Consider the following 19,744-nt stretch of genomic DNA (forward strand, 5'->3'; position numbering starts at 1 on the left):
TATGTACAAATGGAGTTAATTTTTGCAGTAGAATGTTGGTTAAAATTTATCTTGCAGCTGATAACTGTGTTATTTCTCAATAATTACTAGTCCGTTTTTATCACCCTTCATGTAAATAGTAGTAATAATACACTTCTGCCACTGTTATGGCAGTTCTTCTTTATTTCTCACAGAATTAATAAGTTTCTGGATCTCAGGATCTAACATTTCACCTTCTGCGTAGATTAGTTCTGTCATAAGTTTATACAGTTTGTGGTATTTTTTCCTTATAAACTTTTCTATAGCAATTTCAGCCATGAAAAACTATGCTAAGTTTTAATGGCTCAACACTATGTCTAACATCATTAACCCCATATACATTCAATAGGTGGCAAGAAAGTCATTCTTCTAGCAATTCAAAATACTGTAGGATTCTGCAGGCAAATCACAATTCTCATCTTGTACCAAGCTAGTTCCATTTTAGTCATACTTAAATTTATTTATCCCTTTGTACAGGTCTCATTCTCACTTTCTGTTTCAAGCTCATTAATTATGTATTTCTTATATTCCCTTCTTTGTCCCTGAGATGTTTAGTGTTTCAATAGTTTAGTGAAATCTAATGAGAAATGGTGAATCACAACAAAAAATGTGTGAAGCCCAAATTTTAGTACACCTTTTTCTTCTTAACAATCAAGGGTTCACTGCCTATTCCAAGTCTTAGTGCTAATCAGCACATCTTTTTCCAGGCCTCCCAACGTTTTTTTTCCCCTGAGATTTATATAATAATGGTTTCTTACAAAGCCTTGTTCTTCATTCATTCCACATATATTCTCCATTGCACTTATATTTCTCTATATTTTATAATTTATTAGTCATACCTAAATGATCTATAATTAATTGATTGTACATAATATCCCATAATGTATATCCAGCAAGCAATCTGAGGAATTTTGTCTGTTGGGCTTCTCCGGTTGTTAATTTATAAAACTGTATTTTATATATTTAATTAAATATATCACATAATTATATATAAATATATATGAGCAAATATGTACTTTTCAGTAATAAATTACATTACTTATTATCTTGCAGATATTGTTTGGTATCGTAATGATCAGGCAATACGAAATACCAAAAATGTACAAATTAGAATAAAGGAGAACAAGACTTCTTGCACCGTCTTGAAAGTGACCACTGAAGATGAGGGAACATATGTCTGTAAGGCAAGCAGTGAAATTGGAATGGCAGTAACCAAAGCAAAACTCGAAGTGAAAGGTAATTTTTTACTTAGATAAACTTTAACTTACACATTTATGCACTTAGTTATGTTTATATCAAACATTGATTTCTGTACTTTCAGTGGTTACATTTTATATTTCTTTTGTAGAACTGCCAGTGGAGCGTAAGAGGGAACTTGCTATTCAGCAAGCCCATGAGGAAAGAGAGAAGGTTAAATTGGAAAGAGCAGTGATAGAAAAGAAACGTGAGGAGAGGCGTAAGAAGAAGGGAGTTTATGCTTATGAATTGGGAAGGTAGTGCACAATTGCTGACTGAAAGTGACTTAACAGTTTATATAAATTTGAAAACTAAAGTGAATATTTGTTCATTCAGTGTTTATGTTATGAAAGTCAAGAAGTTGATTTAAGGAGGAAATGGAATATTTACAAATATTTGTTTTGTGTTTAAGACAAACTGAAAATAGAAATATATTGAAATAATTGCTTAGTTTATTTGGTCAGAGGCATTTTAGTGACAGTTTTGATTATTACGTAGGCTTTAAAATGTTTACTTCATTTCTTCACTGTAGGGACCCAGAATATAAAATTTAATGAACAATGGACTTTAATTTTCAGGGAAACTGCAGATGTTCAAGAAGTTCAAATACTTGAATCCACCACACAGTTTTCTGAAAAAGCTGAAAAGGTAAAGCTAATCTTTTTACTTTATTATTAATATTCATCTGCCCTCTCTTGATATGAAACTAACTGTGATCTTATTTTACTGACAGGTCCAGGCAGAGAGGGTGTTGTCTATTCAAGACTCTGTTTCGGTATCTGCAGTAGCCTCCTGCAAGAAGATTGATGATGATATTACTGAGAAGTTAGAGAAACCACAAGAGAAAGCTAAGGAAATTGTGCCTGTCCAAGAGCCTGTTACAGTATCTGAAACAAAACCTGTGGATGCAGTGGAAGATTTTAGATCCAAACGAACAAAACTCCGGAAAATTGCTACAAGCACATCTCCAGTCCAACAACCAGTCACTATATCTGAAGTTCAGGATGAAGGGCAGGTTATGGAGTTTGTGCAGATTAAAGAAGAAGGGAAGGCTCAAAAGATTATGTCAACACGGGAGTCAGTGAGTGTTTCGCAGATCACATCTGAGTCCACTGTCGAAGACTTCAAGGAGGAACTAATAGAAGAAAAGGCTGTTAGGAAGATTTCTGGACAAAAGACTGTTACAATATCAGAAGTTCAATCTGAATCAACAGTTGAGGAATTCAAACAGGACAGACCAATTAAAAAGGCAGAGGCATTGTTGCCCATTCAGGAATCAGTCATTGTTTCAGATATTCAGTCTGAAGCAACTATAAAGGAACTACAGGAGAAGAAACCTAAGACAAGACGTGCAAAACCAGAAAAGAAACCTGCAGTGAAAGAGATTGCATTTGTAACTGAAGTAAAAACCTTGACTGCAGAAGAAATTCTTGAGGTGGAAGAAACCAAAATGGCCACAGAAGTGGAAGAGCTAATGAAATTTGTGAGAGCCAAGGAATTTGGTCCTGGAGAATCTCCTCTGCGTGAACTAGCACAGATTGGTTTTTTGGTGAGACAAGGTGTGTCAGTCAATGAAATTACAACACTGTATGAAGCCGACCATTTCCCTGCATTGCGTACTCCTGAAGCACAGTCAGCGATGGTTCAGTTGGTGGAACGTGAGGGGCAAGGCGCACTCATTTCCCAAGTTCTTACTGAAGAGTCAACTGCTGATGAAGATCTTGTGGCTGCTACTGTTGGCTTCCGAGCCTTTATGCGCATGGTGGAGCTAAGACATGCTGCAGTTGAAGAGGTTATTATGCACTTTGCTCCTGAAGATTTCAGACCTCATGCATGGGAGACTTCAGAGGCAACCCAGGTCAGTTATGAATTAAATATTACTGTTTGGAAGTTGAATCTGTTAGTGTTACTGGGTTCAGAACAAGGATTAGCTTTGATGATGATTTTGTTCTTGGTTGTGACACTATGGACTTATAAGTAGATAATGTTTATGAGAAATATGATGTCTCCACCTTTAAGGCTGAAATCATTGTAATCTTTACTGTAATGAGAATCTCTCAGATATCACATTGATCAGCTATGTTTAACAGGCTTAAATGAATATGTATTTTCTCTTCCATATTTTTTTATTTGAAGACAGAGACAGAACTAGACTCCAAAACTTTGTAGATATAATCTCAACTGCAGGCAGTGGGCAGTGTCTAGGAAATGTCCTCACATGATGATACCAGGTCACTATGGCAGATCTTTAGCAGCACATTATAGCTTCTTTGTTATCAGTTTAAATGGAACAGGAAACTTTACTTAATAATGTGCATAATCTTAGACTTTCACTAAATCAGTCATTGAATATTAACATTCAACAGCAGTTGTTATTGGTTACACTTTCTACTTTAATATAAAACAGTGATATTTAAAACAGCCACATTTTCTTCTTGAGGATCATAAGCCATATTTTAATGCCCTTAATCTTTTGATGAGTATAAACATACTGGTCTATTCAGCATCACATCTGCTAACTGGATTGCAATCATACCCATACTTTCCTTATCCTCTTGCATGCAATTGTACAGAAATGCAGTGTGAGTATATCTGAATGTACAATCACACCACCATTTAACTAGTAGTAACCTCTATTAAATTTTGATTCCCAGCAAAGGACATTCCTTCTATAGGTTGCATTCAAACACTCAAATAGAAGGATGTAACCTGTATTTTATGTTTAGGTTTTATATTTGTATTTGTTTTAATGGAAGTAAATTTGACAGGTTGTTACCAAAGACTCATCAACAGAGAAGGTGGAAGTCACGGAACAAGCAGAAGTGTATTTCCAAGGTATGAAGTACTTGTTAATATGGCATAAGGCACTGGAGATAGCACAGTAGTGTTTATAAATATAGGCATGATTTTTAAAAGTGCAGAACTATATGTTTATTATTATTATTGTCTTGATTTAAACATTAGCTACAGTGTCATTAAATTTAAGCCATTGTTTAGTTCATGTGATTTTTCTTTATAGCTTCCAAAATATTTGTACATACAATTTTACAAAATAGTGACAGATGGCAGGCACTGTATTGATGTAACTGAAATTATGTAATGCTTATGGTACCATTGTGTAATAGCGTCATAAGAGTATGTTGTGTGATGGCAACTTAAGTTTTGTTCCACTTTAATTTATTACTGTAATGCTAACACTTATGCTCTGTATGAAATTACAATATTACCATTAAAATTAAAGAAGTTTTTGCTTAATAATTTATATTTATGAACACTTAAGTTTTTTTAAAGTAGATATCCAGTGCTATCTTTCATTGCAACACTGGATGTTTCTTATAATATGTTCTCCAGAATAAAAATATTTTGTTTGTAATGTAGTTAATGAATTGTCTACAAAGCTATGTGTTTTGATGTTAATATAGATATAATTATGACTGTCAAGTTTGTTTTGTTTTAACAGCACGGGAACCTGATGATGGATCTGTGTGCATGTTCCTTCCCAACTTCAAGAAGTGTGTATTGTCCCAGTGCATTGCATTACTAATATTGTGTGTGCTGGTTCTGAGACTGTTTTCCTGGCTACTAGCAATATATGCCAGTAGAACTCTAATATAAGCACTAAAGCTATTCCAATGTTTGTGATAATCCTTTTATACTCAGCTTTAAGTTATGTAACACTGACATTCCAAACCTATATATGTCATGAAGACATTTTTATTGAATGCAAATTTCCACTTTAATTATTCAATCCTCCAGAAATGTCTTTACAGTTTGTTGTTATGAAATCTCTGGATTTAAATTGTTTGACAGTTATGGACCAATGATCAGATTATCTTTTATTATTGTCATAAATAACCTCATTTTCATACAAAGTTCTTGTGATTCTCTTTGTGCTGTACAATAAATATATTTTTCATTCTGTAGAGCTTTAAATTCAGCACATTTTATAAACATTCTTAATTGAAGTAATAACCATTGCTTACTTGTTTCACAAATCATAATGCCAAAGATATTTTGGAGAATTCCTGAAATAAATTGAAGAAAACTCTATATGATGGCCAGGGATGGGAGGACTTTTATCAGGTAATAGGTTTGTAAGAAATGAAAAAGGGAAGGCTAGACAGACATACCATATAAAGAGAAAGAATTGATATTGATCCATATGTTCATATCATCTCATTGTAAATATCTGCAATGTTTGAAATGTACCTGATGTAGTCTCTTGTCATTTTCCTATAAAATTCTTTTCTTCTCATATGTACCCCTGACTATTGTAACTATCCAGGTCTTTTAATGTCACAGAATAAACTTGGTTTATGTTAGTTGTTAATAAAGTCTTTATTTGGATCTTAACTCTTAAAGCTGTATAAAGGTTATTAACTCTTAAAGCTGTATTATGGGAGTTATTTCAAAATTAAGCAAAGTAATTGTAAACTCCATGCTTCCCAATGAAGATTTGCGTTGGTGGCCTGAGAAAATGAATTGGCCACATTGTATTTCTATGCTGAAACAAGGATTATACATATATATATATATATATATATATATATATATATATATATATATATATATATATAATTTTAAAGTCTCAGACTGCATTGCTAATATATTTGCATTCAATAAATGCTCATCATACATACCATAATAGTTAACACATGTTGGTATAAATGCCCATACTGTGCAATTACCATGTATATTTATATATCTTTGAATTAAAATAGCTTAATGAAATACTACACTTTACACATAACTTTAATGTTTATAGAACTAATGAGTTGACATAATTCCTGTCCCGTTATGTGTAAGTACTTTATGTTGAGTATTTTAGATAGTCTTGGGATGAAGCAGAGAACATATTCCTTGCACATTTCTTATTGTTTCTTCTTTTTAAAAATTCCTGTATAAAGTAAAAGAAAATGCATAAGTGATTCCCTGGTAAATGCAAATGGATTTATTAAATAATATTACTTATAAGAAAAATATACCACAAGGATTGATATATGCAGCATGAAAATTAATGCTGTAAACATGGATGAAACATATTTCTGCATCTTTTTATACTAATGGAAACAGCATTTTGTTGTGTCTTACTCTTTTCTTTAAATTGACAAAGGCATATAAGTATATACTAAGTGACCTCTCATTAGGGGCTACAGTTCTTCAGCAGTAAAACCACTAGTTTTGCATTAATGATGAGCAGTGTTACAGGTAGATACTTCAGTTATTCTAAAACTGCATCTCATCACATAAAGTGCTGAAAGTGTTTGCCCCTGGTGAATATACATTGTAACTTTTCTGCAGCAATGGTTGCAATTTCCCCTTGGATTTCTTTGAGTTTGTTGATGGTATGAGGCTTGTTCATGCAGACCTTACCCTTCAGTATATAATATAAAAAGAATCTGGTAGAGTTAAATATGGAAAAGAATTGAGTTTCAGAAAAACTGGGGTATGTTTCTACAACATTTGATCACCATCAGTTCATAATTGATGGTTTTATCACTGAAAGACCATGGCCTGTAGTGAGAGGATCACTGTGTTTATTACTACTGAAAAATTAATTTTAAACAAGTACATACAGAAAAGTTCTTGACACCTCTCTATCAGATTGCAGATAAAGTAAATAAACAACTGAACTCAGTAAGATATGTAGTAAGTATTCTTTAATTTTATTGAAGTTGAATTACATTATCTTAAAACAACTTTAATTTGTATTCCATGCCATTGTATCACTTGATATATTTAAACACTACATGCTGTGTGTGATAGTTGATTTTGTGTTTATGTGAATTAAATTAGTTTGATCTATAGATATTGTGCATATAATCATAGAACTCTGTCAATGAAAGTGTTGTTAGTTCACTTCCAGATATTTCCCAAATGAATTTAATACAAAGAGGGTTGTTATTTCATTTTGTGTACATCTATATGAGTTAGCAGTGTGGACTAACAAATTAATTTTATTAGCAAATAGAAGCTATATTTTCCCCTGTAAATTTAATATTTTTGTTTTTAGAAGTAATGCAGATAATGTGACTAATGTTTAAAAATATATATGCTTCTGTTATAATTATATGCAATAAAATTTTAATTTGGTATAAAAGTGCATTTGAATATGAAAGACAGAAATTTACGTAAGAAAGTAAGCTGAAGCTATTCTACTGTATCACACCTTCAAGTTATCCAAACAGTTTTCTTTTTCTGTGTTTTTTTGCTCCTTTCATAGACCAAAATGGTAAGAAACTTGGTGTTTGGTTTGAGTATGTGCAAAAAATAAAATAACTATCAAGTTTAAAAACAGTTATCCTTGATTCTCCATATTATTGTATTTTATAAAAAAAAAACTCCACAAATGCTTCTCAGTCCACAGAATATAATAATTTTTTAGTTTTCATATCTAAGGCTACAAGAGAAGTAGCTCTTGTATAAGTGAAGGCAATAATATTATTTTCATAGGATTCTTAAGGTAGTTATAGCAGAATGCCCTGAACAAGTCTGTGTTTTCACATATTTTTGGTATTAGTCAAACTTTTTAGCCATAAATGTATCATTCTGTAAAATTTTCATTATCTCAACTAATGAAAATGTTCATCCTTCATTACATTCACAACTGACAGTTTTAAATGTCTGAAATATTTCTATATATGTAACATGGGACTGAGCACCGGGAAGCATGATGTTTGCAAAAACAGTGAACAAGGACTTCTTTGGACCAATCAGATGTGCTGAAGCCACAAAAGAATAGTTAGGAAACTTGATTTTCTAGTTTTGTTCTTGGTTTAATCTACCTGGTAATTGGCAAGAAGCAAGAAAAGAATTAATATATTGCATCCATCAGCTTGTGCTGTATCGTGTTTACTAATATTAAAATCTGTATTTCTGGATGATAATAAACATGGTCAAATAATGGATCTAAATTATAAAGTTATTCCTATACAAAATAATGGTTCTAATATAATTTTATTCCTTGCATTAAATTACTGTTACAAGTAAAGTAAAAAGACATCCTGACACTCTGTACATTGTGGACAGAATGAGAAGTCTGTGACTACTAAGTTAATGTGTACAAAATACATAACAAACATCATTTATAGTTGTGGTTAGAACTACAAATATAGAATGAAACATTGTACTACTGAAGGTCCACTATGTTACATCTGGTTGATTAGAAAGTTCTCTTACATATTGTTGGTAATTTTGATATTTCAGAGACAAAGAAGGTAACAAAGAAGGCCAGGACAAAGCACGAGGCGGAAACAGAAGGTTTGATAAAGCACACATGTATTTATTGATATTAGAATCCCTTAAATGCCTATCAGTAAATTATGATTTCTGCATGATAAAAAGGCTGAAATACTATATATTACAAACTTCAACTAGACTGGGAACAATAGTGTGTAAGCTCACACACCAAAATAGATCAACTCATTTGCAATTTTCAAAATTTTGTTGGTGTGATATAGCTAATCATTACATCAGAATAAGGTAAATACATTAGGCATCTACTAATATTCCTATCACTGCGAAAGATTATGTTATTATGTTTAATGAAATTGTAGTTTTAGTACATTTTACCAACACATTTCAAGGACATGAATTTAATAATAATGTGCATTTATTATGTTAATTGATAGTATTTTAAGTATTAAGTAACATTAAAAAATGTCACTAAAATATGGTAATATCAGTGTATACAATTAATTGATATTATTTTGCAGCATTTAATTTATATAAGTGATTTATTTCCTTGGCACTAACAGTTTTAGAAAAGCATTACATTACTTTCTTTCTGCAGAATGTGCATATCTCACGTACTACTTGATGCAATTCTCACCAAATCATTAATACAACTTCAATTCTTTCCTATCTGATAAATTATGAGTTACAGAAAATGAATTTAGAGTAGATTGAGATTGATAAAAATTTAGTCATAGTTTTTAGTGTAGTTTAGTTCTCAGAGGCTGAAGTGTGATTGTTGTTGCTTATTTACTTCTATCTATCTTCTTTTCCAGTTTCATTTTTCAACTCTGTCATTTAGTTTGTCTGCAGCCTTATAATTTAATGATCTACTGGTTTGACCTCCATAACACAAAGAAACACTGACACTTACTATAATTGTAACATGAACACACTTTTGCGTATTTATGCCTTGTTAATATTTGCTTGCTGCTGCTTTTGTGTGGCTTCATTTTAAGAATTGAGAGGATTATGTTTGCACTTTTATTATCATTTGAAGAAGAGGTGAGTATTTGGTATAACTCAGTTTACAATACTTTGCTGATAGTTAAAATGAGCATAAAGCTGGGTCTTATATTGTGTATAACAGATATTTATAGAAGGGTTTAATTTTTCTTGGTAGAACAAAATTTTTGATGTGGTTATTGCTTGATTATTTTTTGTAGCGCAGATCATATTTTTGTGTAGCAAAATGTTTTGAAATGGTTTACAGAAGTGTCAGATATCTAATTGAATTGTATAATAATTACTTACAATAAAGGGAAACCATATCTTACCATTCAAGTTTTATGTTTTAAATATATCCCTTGCATTTTCTTTTTTCTTTTTTCCCCTTTTTAGAGTAGTTTTTATCACGGGGTGTTGTATTGTCTCTGTTATTTATTTTTGTGTTTTTCAGATGTATATACTGTAATCTATAATCTGACTGTCCAATAGAACTTCTGTTGAAGCTCTTAACATCTTAGCAAGATAATTCTTGTAGCAATCTGTCTCCAACTTCTTTCACTGTCTCTTCTACTCTCTATTACTTCAGAACACTAACATACTGATACATGCTTTGGCACTTCTGGTTTGACCGCTTCAACATGGATGCTTTTTCTGTACAGTAACATAAATCTGCTTCACGTCATCACAGTACTGAAAGTGTTTCAGAACTCAGTCTTATTCATTAACAGAACATTCCAATCATTTTACACTAGTGTATACTGTTGCTTGACATTAACACAGTCTTGAAGACTTATAGCACAATCCAAATGCTTCACATTAATGTAGCACTTAAACCTGTGTACTGTTGCCTCACATTAACATGCTATTTAAAACGCTTCTAGATCATTCCAAATGCTTTACAGTAATACAGCATTCAGACTGTTTTCTCAACTTATGAAACAGTTGCCACTGACTGGTTTAAAGCATGGTACTGCCTTAAACTAAACAAAACATGGATATGTAGTGTCCATAATTAGTACACACATTTCAATCATTTATTAGTTGTCATGTGTATCCTGGATTATGGATGACTTGAAATTAAAATCAGCCATGGGATAGTCATTGATACTTGTGTGTGTTGCCTGGTCAGCTGAAGATGTCAAGGTGTAATATTCTTTTGAAAAGTATCTGGCATAAGAGAAATTTGTTATTTACTTTTATCAACCATGTGTCACTGTTTACATGGGATCCAGCTGGTGGTGCACCTCAGTAGCATTCCACTAAACTGTTCACCGCACTTTTAAAGTCTGGCCAGCAGCTTCATAGTACAGGGGTTTTTCCCCTATACTAATATGATGAAGTTTAACCTGAAACATATAGAAGTATCTCTTAAATTTCTTTCTTTTTTTCATTGACTTTCGGTATGGTTGGTTTAATTAATGACATTGTTTCACAAAACAAGTCCAAATGACACATTTACATTGACATACTTTCACAGAAACCCTCGAAGAAACAGACCACCTACGCACAGCATCTGGGACTGCTGCATCCAAACCACAAGAACACAAGCCTTTGAAACATCTTGATAGGGAAGAGGGAGTTACTATTACAGAATTACCTTTAAATGAGCAAGAGGTGGTCACAGAGCAGTCCCTTGCAATTGTCACACAACCCAAGGAGGAACAGGTCAAAACAAGTCAGAGAAAGGTGCAGGAAGAGGAACAGGATGAAGAAGAGCTGATCATCATAGAAAAATCGAAGGGTGGTGAAATACGAAGACAGAAAAAAAAGAAAATTTTGAAGCAGGAGTCAGAAGAAGTAGAGGTAGAGGTTGAGATTGTGGGAGGAAGTAAAAGGAAGGTGAAGAAAACAATAAGGGCCAGGCAACCAGATACTGAAGAGGAAGTAATTGATGAGGAGCATGTAGAGGAACTGAAACCCTTTTCAGTGAAATCTTTTAAAGGGCTTACTCTTATCAACTCTCCCATACATTTGGCTGAAACTGTACCTGCAGGTATTGTTACGGAGATAATCACAGATGGTAAAGTGATACAGGAGCAAGTTAAAATCAGTCTGATAACACACACAGCCATATCAAAACAGCAAGTAGAAGCAGAAGAACGTGAACAAAGTACAATGCAGAGAATTCTTCCTGAAGGTGCAGAGGCAGCACCAAGTCTTGATACTGTTGAACCTTACCAGGTGACAGAACATGATGTCCATGCAAGAGCAGGTGAGTTTGAGACAATATTCAAACCAGAAATGTATGAGGCAAGCAAGACTATTGTGTCTAATGAAGGTCTTCTTATTACTGAGACTATGCCTGATCATAAAATGGGTGTGATTCAAAATGCTTCAGAAGTTCAAAAGACTCATGCAACCATTTCCCTATCTTCAATGGAAGCTACTTCTGTAACTGAAACTGAAGTGTCCTTGAAGGAAGGTGACATGAAAGCTGATAAGTTGCCTAAAAGTCAACATGCAGATAAATCCTTGATTCCTCAAGAAGGATTATCTATCACTGAAGTGACAGAAGGAACATCAGAGGACAAGTTAGATGTCCTATTAAAGCCAACTCCTGTAAAACCAAGAATGCAAGTGCCGCCTTCAGAACCTTTGGTAGTTAGTGAAGTGTTTGCAGAGACTAAACCTGGAAAATATTATCCAGAGCTATTTGTGGCTACAGAAATGGCTACTAAGACCTTCATAACACAGCAACAACTTACAACTCATGAAATGAATGCTCCAGAAATGGAAGGTGAATACATTCCAGGGCATCTTCCACCTTCACAACAAGCTGGACTTGGAGTTATGCCTGGTGAAAGTGTACTTGTATCTGAGCTAAATATACAAGAGAAGGAAGGGGAATTGTCACTTCAGCGAAAGCCTGGAGTATCAAAAGCAACAGAAGATGTAACAGTGGTTGAGGGTATATGTATCTGTGTAGTGGAATCACAGCATCATGAACACGATCTCACTGTTAAGGTGAAAGAGGAAAAGACAGCAGGTGTAGACTTCACTCAACAGGAGTCATTTATAACCACCCAAACAATGGTTGAAGAACATGAAGGTCAGTACATAGCTGGGGAAACACCACAAGGAAAACAAGCTGATACTTCTGTTACTTGTCTGGAGGTCTCTGATGTGTCAGTGTCAGTCATCCAGGAATCAGAGGGTGACTTTATACCAACAAAAACACCGACAGGTGCATGTGCTGAACCAAATATAAGACCTGAGGAATCAGTAACAGTCTCGGAAATCCAGACAGCAGATTTACCATCAGATTTTTCTGACTTTCTGCGATATCGCACAGATGAAGCAACTGCCAAAATGGAGACACAGGAGACAAAACAGATAACTTTTATTGTAACACAAGAAAAAGAAGGCATTATTGAGAAGACAGAAGAGCTTCAACCATGTAAAGTGGAGGCTTCTTATAGACCGCAAACAGGAATCAGTATAGAACAGAATCAGGTAGTGGAACAGGAGGGTGAATTCCCTGTTCATGAATTACCAGAAACACACAGAGTAAAGACAGTTCCTTCACATCCTTTGCATTCAATTGTTGTGGAAGAAACTCTACCAGCAGGTCTTACTAAGGAACTAATAAAAGAGAAACCACAGTCTGGTATTGCAAAACTGGACCAGGAAATCTGTCAAGAGATGGTTGTTGAGGAGACTGTTATAGGAGAAGGACTTAAAACATACAAAATAGGGTCAAAACCAGATCATAAGGTTGTAGATGTGACTGTTTTACAAACAGAAGGAGTGACAGTGACTGAAATTGTTACTGAGGACAAAGAAGCTAAATATACAAGACCTGAAGTTCCTAGTGGATGTTTTGCTTTGCCAGATATATCTCCACAGAATGTTGCCATTAAAGTTGAGGTGAGGCCTGAATCCACTGCAGGACCACTAATTGAGGATATTCCAGCCAAGAGCATTGCTAAATCAGAGCAGACTCCCCTAGAAAGTCTGCTGATCAGCCTTTCACAAATTGTCGAGAAAGAAGGAGAATTTAGCAAAGATGTGAAACCTGATACAAAGCAAGCCAATGTGGAATGGGTGGAGAACCTAACAGAGATGTCAGTAATGCAAATATTTTCTCATGACAAGGAATCTGACTATGTTAATGAGAAGACACCAAATTTAATTACAGCTACACCCAACGTTCCTGGACATGAAGTTGCTCTCAAGTCTGAGACACTGCCTGACTTGCATCTTGGAAAATTGGACTATGACTCACCAATGCATGGACATGCAAAGCCTGACAATGAACCTCTTCAAGAGCTCCTGGTGACTGAAACAGCAGTTGCTGAAGTTGAGAGAGAACTGATTGCTGATATAAAACCAAGTCAAAAGACAGCTGACATTTCTATAGATGCAGGGCAAGTAATTTCAGTAACAGAAATTGTTGCAGAGCATAAGGAAGCCATTCTAGAAGCTTTAGAATTGCCAAAACAACGTAAAGCACTCATGGATATTTTTGGGCAAGAAGTAGCTGAGAAACAAGAAGTAATAACAGACCTGGGTCTTGGAGACTGGAAGCGCCAGTCACCTGTAAAAGAACAAGCACATCCAATGCAAGAAGGCTTGGAGTGTGCTATATTTTTACAACCTACTCTTGGTGAAAAGGAAGGTGATTATACTAGTGACTTAAAACCTGATCAAAAACAAGCTCAAATAATATTTCAAGAAGGTCAAGTGTTGAGTGTAACAGAGATTTTAATTCAGGATAAAGAGAAACCTTTAGCTCCAGAAGAAACACCTGAAAAGAGAAATGCAACCTCTGACATCAGTACTCAAGGAGTGGCACTTATGTCTGAAGTGGTTGCAGATCAAAGTGTGAAAGAAATTATACAAGTTACACCAACTTTTGCAGAAGCAAAGCCTGATCAGATACCGTACCAAAGTGTTATTCAGAGTGAAACAATAATTCGTGAAAAGGAGGGTGAATACATGCATCATGTAAAACCTGAAACAAAACAAGCAGAGCCTGGTTTTGAAGAAGATCAGGGAATAACTGTTACTCTAGTAACCCTGGAAGATAAGGAAAGCAATTTAATTACTCCTGAAAAACCAACAGAGATGAAGGCATTACCCGAGATTGTAGGACAGAATGTAGCAGAGAAAACAGAAATTATTACAGAAAGTAGCATTGACAAATTTTCTAGAGAATCTCCAGTTCGTGCACAGGCTTTTGCTGAGCAGTTGCCATACCAGAGTTTAATTCTGTCAGAAACTGCTCCTGGAGAACGTGAAGGAGAGTTCAAGGAATGTCTCAGACCTGACTCCAAGAGTGCAGATGTCTTATTTGAAGAGGGAAAAGGAATTTCCATTATTGAAGTAGTTGCTGATGACAAAGAGGGTCGCTGTGCTTCTCCTGAAAAACTTGAGGGCAAATTTGCCAAACCAGATATATCAGGCCAGGAAGTGGCTCAGAAGACAGAAGTTATCCCTGAGGCAAGAACAGGTGATGTTGTTGTGGAATTCCCTTCCCAAGTGAAAGCAAATCCAGAACAACTGACATTTGAAGGTGTTGTTTTGTCTGAAACAGCTGTCCAGGAACATGAGGGTGAGTTTAAGGGAAAGTTGAAACTTGAAACTCACAGTGCAGACTTGGCATTTGAGGAGGGTCGCAGTGTAACAGTGATGCAAGTGACCTTAGAAGACAAAGAAACAGACTTTGTGACACCAGGTAAACCAAAAGAGAGGATTGCTCATCCTGATATTTCTGGTCAGGAAGTTGCTCAGAAGTCTGAGGTGCTAACTGAAGTTGGTATAGGGAGTGTTACTTTGGAGAGAGCAGAGACTGCTAGTGCAAAGCCTGAGCAATTGCCTTTTGAAAGCATTGTGCAAACTATTTTGGCAGTGAGGGAAAGTGAAGGGAAGTTTACTGGAGCTATGCAACCATTTTTAACAGCAGCAAAACTGGAATTTGTGGAAGAGAAGGGAATTACAGTGACAGAAGTCACTTTAGAAGATAAGGAAGAGAAATACTTGGTACCAGAACTTCCGCGGAAACGAGTAGCACAACCAGATGTGTTCCCACATGAAATACCACAGAAGTTTGAGGTTGTAGCAGAAGTGACAGTTGGTACTATTCCAGAAGATATTCCAAAAATGGCAACAGCTGAAACACTGCAACTGCCTTTCCAAAGTGCAGAACAAAGTTTTACAACAGTTGGAGAGGCAGAAGCTCCATTGAATTCCTTTGTACATCCAGAAGTAAAGAGTGCAGAAACTTCATTTGAAGATGCTAAAACTGGAGTAAGCATCACTGATATCACAGTTCAAGACAAAGAAGACATTTATGTGACACCAGAAAAACCAAACCAGTATAAAGCAAAGCCTGAAATAACAGCTCAAGAAGTGGCAGAGAAAACAGAGATAATTACAGAAAGTAGTGCTTCCAAATTTTTCAGAGAATCCCCAGTGCGAGCACAGGCAATTGCTGAGCAGTTGCCATACCAGAGTGTAATTCTGTCAGAAACTGCTCCTGGAGAACGTGAAGGAGAGTTCAAGGAATGTCTCAGACCTGACTCCAAGAGTGCAGATGTCTTATTTGAAGAGGGAAAAGGAATTTCCATTATTGAAGTAGTTGCTGATGACAAAGAGGGTCGCTGTGCTTCTCCTGAAAAACCTGAGGGCAAATTTGCCAAACCAGATATATCAGGCCAGGAAGTGGCTCAGAAGACAGAAGTTATCCCTGAGGCAAGAACAGGTGATATTGTTGTGGAATTCCCTTCCCAAGTGAAAGCAAATCCAGAACAACTGACATTTGAAGGTGTTGTTTTGTCTGAAACAGCTGTCCAGGAACATGAGGGTGAGTTTAAGGGAAAGTTGAAACTTGAAACTCACAGTGCAGACTTGGCATTTGAGGAGGGTCGCAGTGTAACAGTGATGCAAGTGACCTTAGAAGACAAAGAAACAGACTTTGTGACACCAGGTAAACCAAAAGAGAGGATTGCTCATCCTGATATTTCTGGTCAGGAAGTTGCTCAGAAGTCAGAGGTACTTACAGAACTAAGTGTAGGTCAGTTGTCATCACAGGTTGCAGCTACATTTAAAGCTCAGCCAGAGCAGAAGCCATATGAGAGTATTGTGCAAACACATACAGTTATTCAAGAGCAAGAAGGGAATTTGTCTGAACAAAGCAAACCAGATGGTAAATTAGCAGAACTGACATTTGAAGAAGGTCATGGTGTGACAATAACCACAACCATTCCAGGGGACAGAGAAACTGAATACATTGCTCCTGAGAAACCAAAAGAAAGAATTGCTTTGACAGATATTCTGGGACAGGAAGTAGCAGAAAAATCAGAAGTCATTGTAAGCCTCAGTTTTACTGAACTGAAACAAGAGAAACCAGTTTCAGCTATGGCTAATTCTGAGCAGTTATCATATGAAAGTGTGATTCTTACAGAAGGGGCCATTCTTGAGAGTGAAGGAAGATTTGGTGATAATAAGAAACCACATTCCAGGCAAGCAGAGCTGGAATTTGAACTTGAGCACAGTGTTACTGTATCTCAAATTACACTGGGTGACCATGAACTTTTATATACTGCTCCAGAACTGCCTAAAGAGAGGAAAGCCTATCCAGACATTAGTGAAAGTCAAGAAGTAGCTGAACAGACACAGGTGATGCCTGAACTCACCATAAAGGATCTTGAGTGTGTGACTCCACTTTCTGAACAAGCTCGTCCAAGTCAGATAACACTTCAGAGTGTGGTTGTCGTTGAAGGTCTGGCACAGGAAAGTGAAGCAGAGTTTAATGGAAAGTTTAAACCAACAACAAATAAAGCTGATATATTTGTTGAAGAAGGAAAGAAAGTACAAATTGTTAGTGAAGTCCTTGTGGAAGACAAAGAAGGTAAAATTGATAAGCTTAATATGCCACAAGGAAGGAAAGCACAGACAGATATACTTGGAAGAGAAGTGGCTGAGAAAAGTGAAATATTTCCTGAAATGTGTGTTGGTGATATTGCTGCAGAATTACAGCAACAGCAGCTTGTTGCCAAACTTCAGCAGCTTCCATTTGAAAGTCTTCTTCTTTATGAAACCATTGTTAGTGAAAGGGAAGGAGAAATGAAGTCTGACCAGAAAGTAATAACAAGAAGTGCAGAGATGGTATTAGATGAGGGTAAAAGTGTGATGGTGACTGAAGTGGTGTCACAAGACAAGGAGTCTGTTTATGTTTCACCAGAGAAACCAAAAGGCAATGTTGCCCAAACAGAAGTTATTGGTAAAGAGGTTGCAGAAAAAACAGAGATATTATCAGAAATGGGAATTGTGGAACTTTCAGAGGACATACCTTACACTGCCTCTGCAATTTCAGAGTCTATACCATTTGAAGGAATTGTACTCACTGAAGCTGCTGTTCAAGAGCATGAAGGTGAATTCACCGGAGCCTTCAAGCCAATCACAAGGAGTGCAGATGTAACAATTGAGGAAGGTAAAGGTGTTATTATAACTGAAATAGTAGCAGCAGAAGAAAAAGAAGACAAATCTATGATAACAGAAACACCCATGGCGAAATTAGCACACCGAGGTCTATCCACACAAGAAGTAGCCCAGAAATCTGAAGTGATGGCTGATATCTGTTTGGGTGAAGTTATTATTGAATCACCTCAAAAAATAAATGCTACACTGGAACCACTGCCTTATGAGAGTATAATGCAGACTGAAGCAATGATTAGGGAACATGAATCTGAATTCAAAGAGGAAATGCATTTGGTAAAGAAGAGTGCAGACTTTACCTTTGAGGAAGAAAAAAGTATCAATGTAACACAGGTTAATATTGAACTTAAAGAAGGTGTCTTTGAGGCTCAAGATGCACCAAAACTAAGACTTGCACAACCAGATGTGATAAGTAAGGAGTCTGTGCAGTTAAGTGAAGTTTTGCCACAGATGCATGTTTGTGATGTAACATACACAACACCAATTTCAGAGAGAGCTCAAGCAGGTCAGGAAGCTGTTGAAGGACTTATCATTTCAGAAGGACTTGTCCAAGAAAAGGAAGGTGTATTTGACAAATTATTTAAGCCTTTAGGCAAGAGTGCTGAAATTCAGTTTGAAGAAGGAAGAGTAGTAACAGTTTCAGAAGTTTTAATAGAAGATAAAGAGGATGAATACAAGACACCTGAAGGCCCTAAGCAGAGAATAGCAAAACCAGATATCACTACTACCCAAGAAGTTGCGGAGAAAACAGAAGTTGTTGTTGAGTTTGGTATGGGACAACTTATTAGTGAGACACCATCTACAGCAGTAGCTAAACCTGAACATCTGACACTGGAAAGCCTTGTCCAAATGCAAACATCTGTCAGTGAAAGTGAAGGCGAGTTCAGCAGTGTGTTTAAGCCAGACACCAAGAGTGCTGAGTTAACGTTTGAAGAAGGTAAAAGAGGGATAACTATTACTCAGACAGTTGCTGAAGACAAAGAAGGAATTTGCCTGGTTGTTAACATACCAAATGAGCGCACTGCTCAACCTGAAGTTCTAGGACAGGAAGTAGTCCAGCAAACAGAGGTGATTACAGGCCTTGCTCCTGGAGAAATTACATTAGATACGTTACCACAGAAAGGCCAAGCTAATCTAGAACAACTTCCATATGAAAGTATTTTGTTGGCAGAAGCAATTGTAAGGGAAAGTGAGGGATTGCTAAAGACAAAAGCAAAGCCTGAAACAACAAGTGCAGAACTTTCATTTCAGGAAGAGCAAAGTATCACTGTTACAGAGGTTATGGTTCAAGACAAAGAAGGAATGAAAATCATCACAGGAGTTGCCAAAGAAGAAATAGCTCATCCAGATATAACAGAAAGAGAAGTGGCCTTAAAGACAGAAATCTTTCCTGAAAATTTGGTAGGACCATTAGATATTCAGGCTCCAGAGTCTAGTAAAGCAACACAAGCTGTTCCTCAACAGCAACACAGCCTGGTAATAACTGAACTTAGCACTGGAGAGCTGGAATCTATGCTCCCTGATTTGGTGAAACCATCCTCAAAAACCATCAGTATCTCCCTTGAAGAACAGGAAGCTAAACTTCTTGTAACAGAAATTCATCCTGAGGATCGAGAGGGTGAGTATTTAATGGGATCAGAAATTTCAAAACAACATGGAAGGGTAGAATTAATATCTAACCAGGCACTAGTACTGGAGGAGATAATTACAGGGGTAGATGTAGCCATATTAAGTGGGGACAAGAATGTAACACAACATGAACATGCTATGGTTGGGCATTCCATCAGTAGTGGGGCAGTGTTAGTATTTGAAGCAACATCAGGTGAGCGGGAAGGTAAGTTTAATGAATTAGTGATCCCTGAATTTAAAA

At 36.0% G+C, this 19,744-nt stretch overlaps 1 protein-coding gene across 21 annotated transcripts in view; it reads left to right on the forward strand.

Moving 5' to 3' along the window:
- Nucleotides 1-19,744, forward strand: part of LOC110827690 (uncharacterized) — a 335,660-nt gene that overhangs the window by 255,567 nt on the left and 60,349 nt on the right. For 19 of the 21 annotated variants that reach the window (XM_087351718.1, XM_087351723.1, XM_087351722.1 and 16 more), the window contains 7 exons: nt 1,072-1,254; nt 1,367-1,511; nt 1,833-1,902; nt 1,988-3,112; nt 4,023-4,089; nt 8,461-8,514; nt 10,913-19,492. In XM_087351718.1, the coding sequence (XP_087207844.1) occupies nt 1,072-1,254; nt 1,367-1,511; nt 1,833-1,902; nt 1,988-3,112; nt 4,023-4,089; nt 8,461-8,514; nt 10,913-19,492 (10,224 nt within the window). The remainder of the gene's footprint in view (nt 1-1,071; nt 1,255-1,366; nt 1,512-1,832; nt 1,903-1,987; nt 3,113-4,022; nt 4,090-8,460; nt 8,515-10,912; nt 19,493-19,744) is intronic. The other 2 variants (XM_087351736.1, XM_087351738.1) reach the window with 1 other exon arrangement.

Source organism: Zootermopsis nevadensis, unplaced genomic scaffold (genome assembly GCF_977971745.1).
Source record: "Zootermopsis nevadensis isolate Lab colony 2312 unplaced genomic scaffold, Znev_1.0 Znev_ptg000020l, whole genome shotgun sequence".
NCBI lineage: Eukaryota > Metazoa > Arthropoda > Insecta > Blattodea > Termopsidae > Zootermopsis > Zootermopsis nevadensis.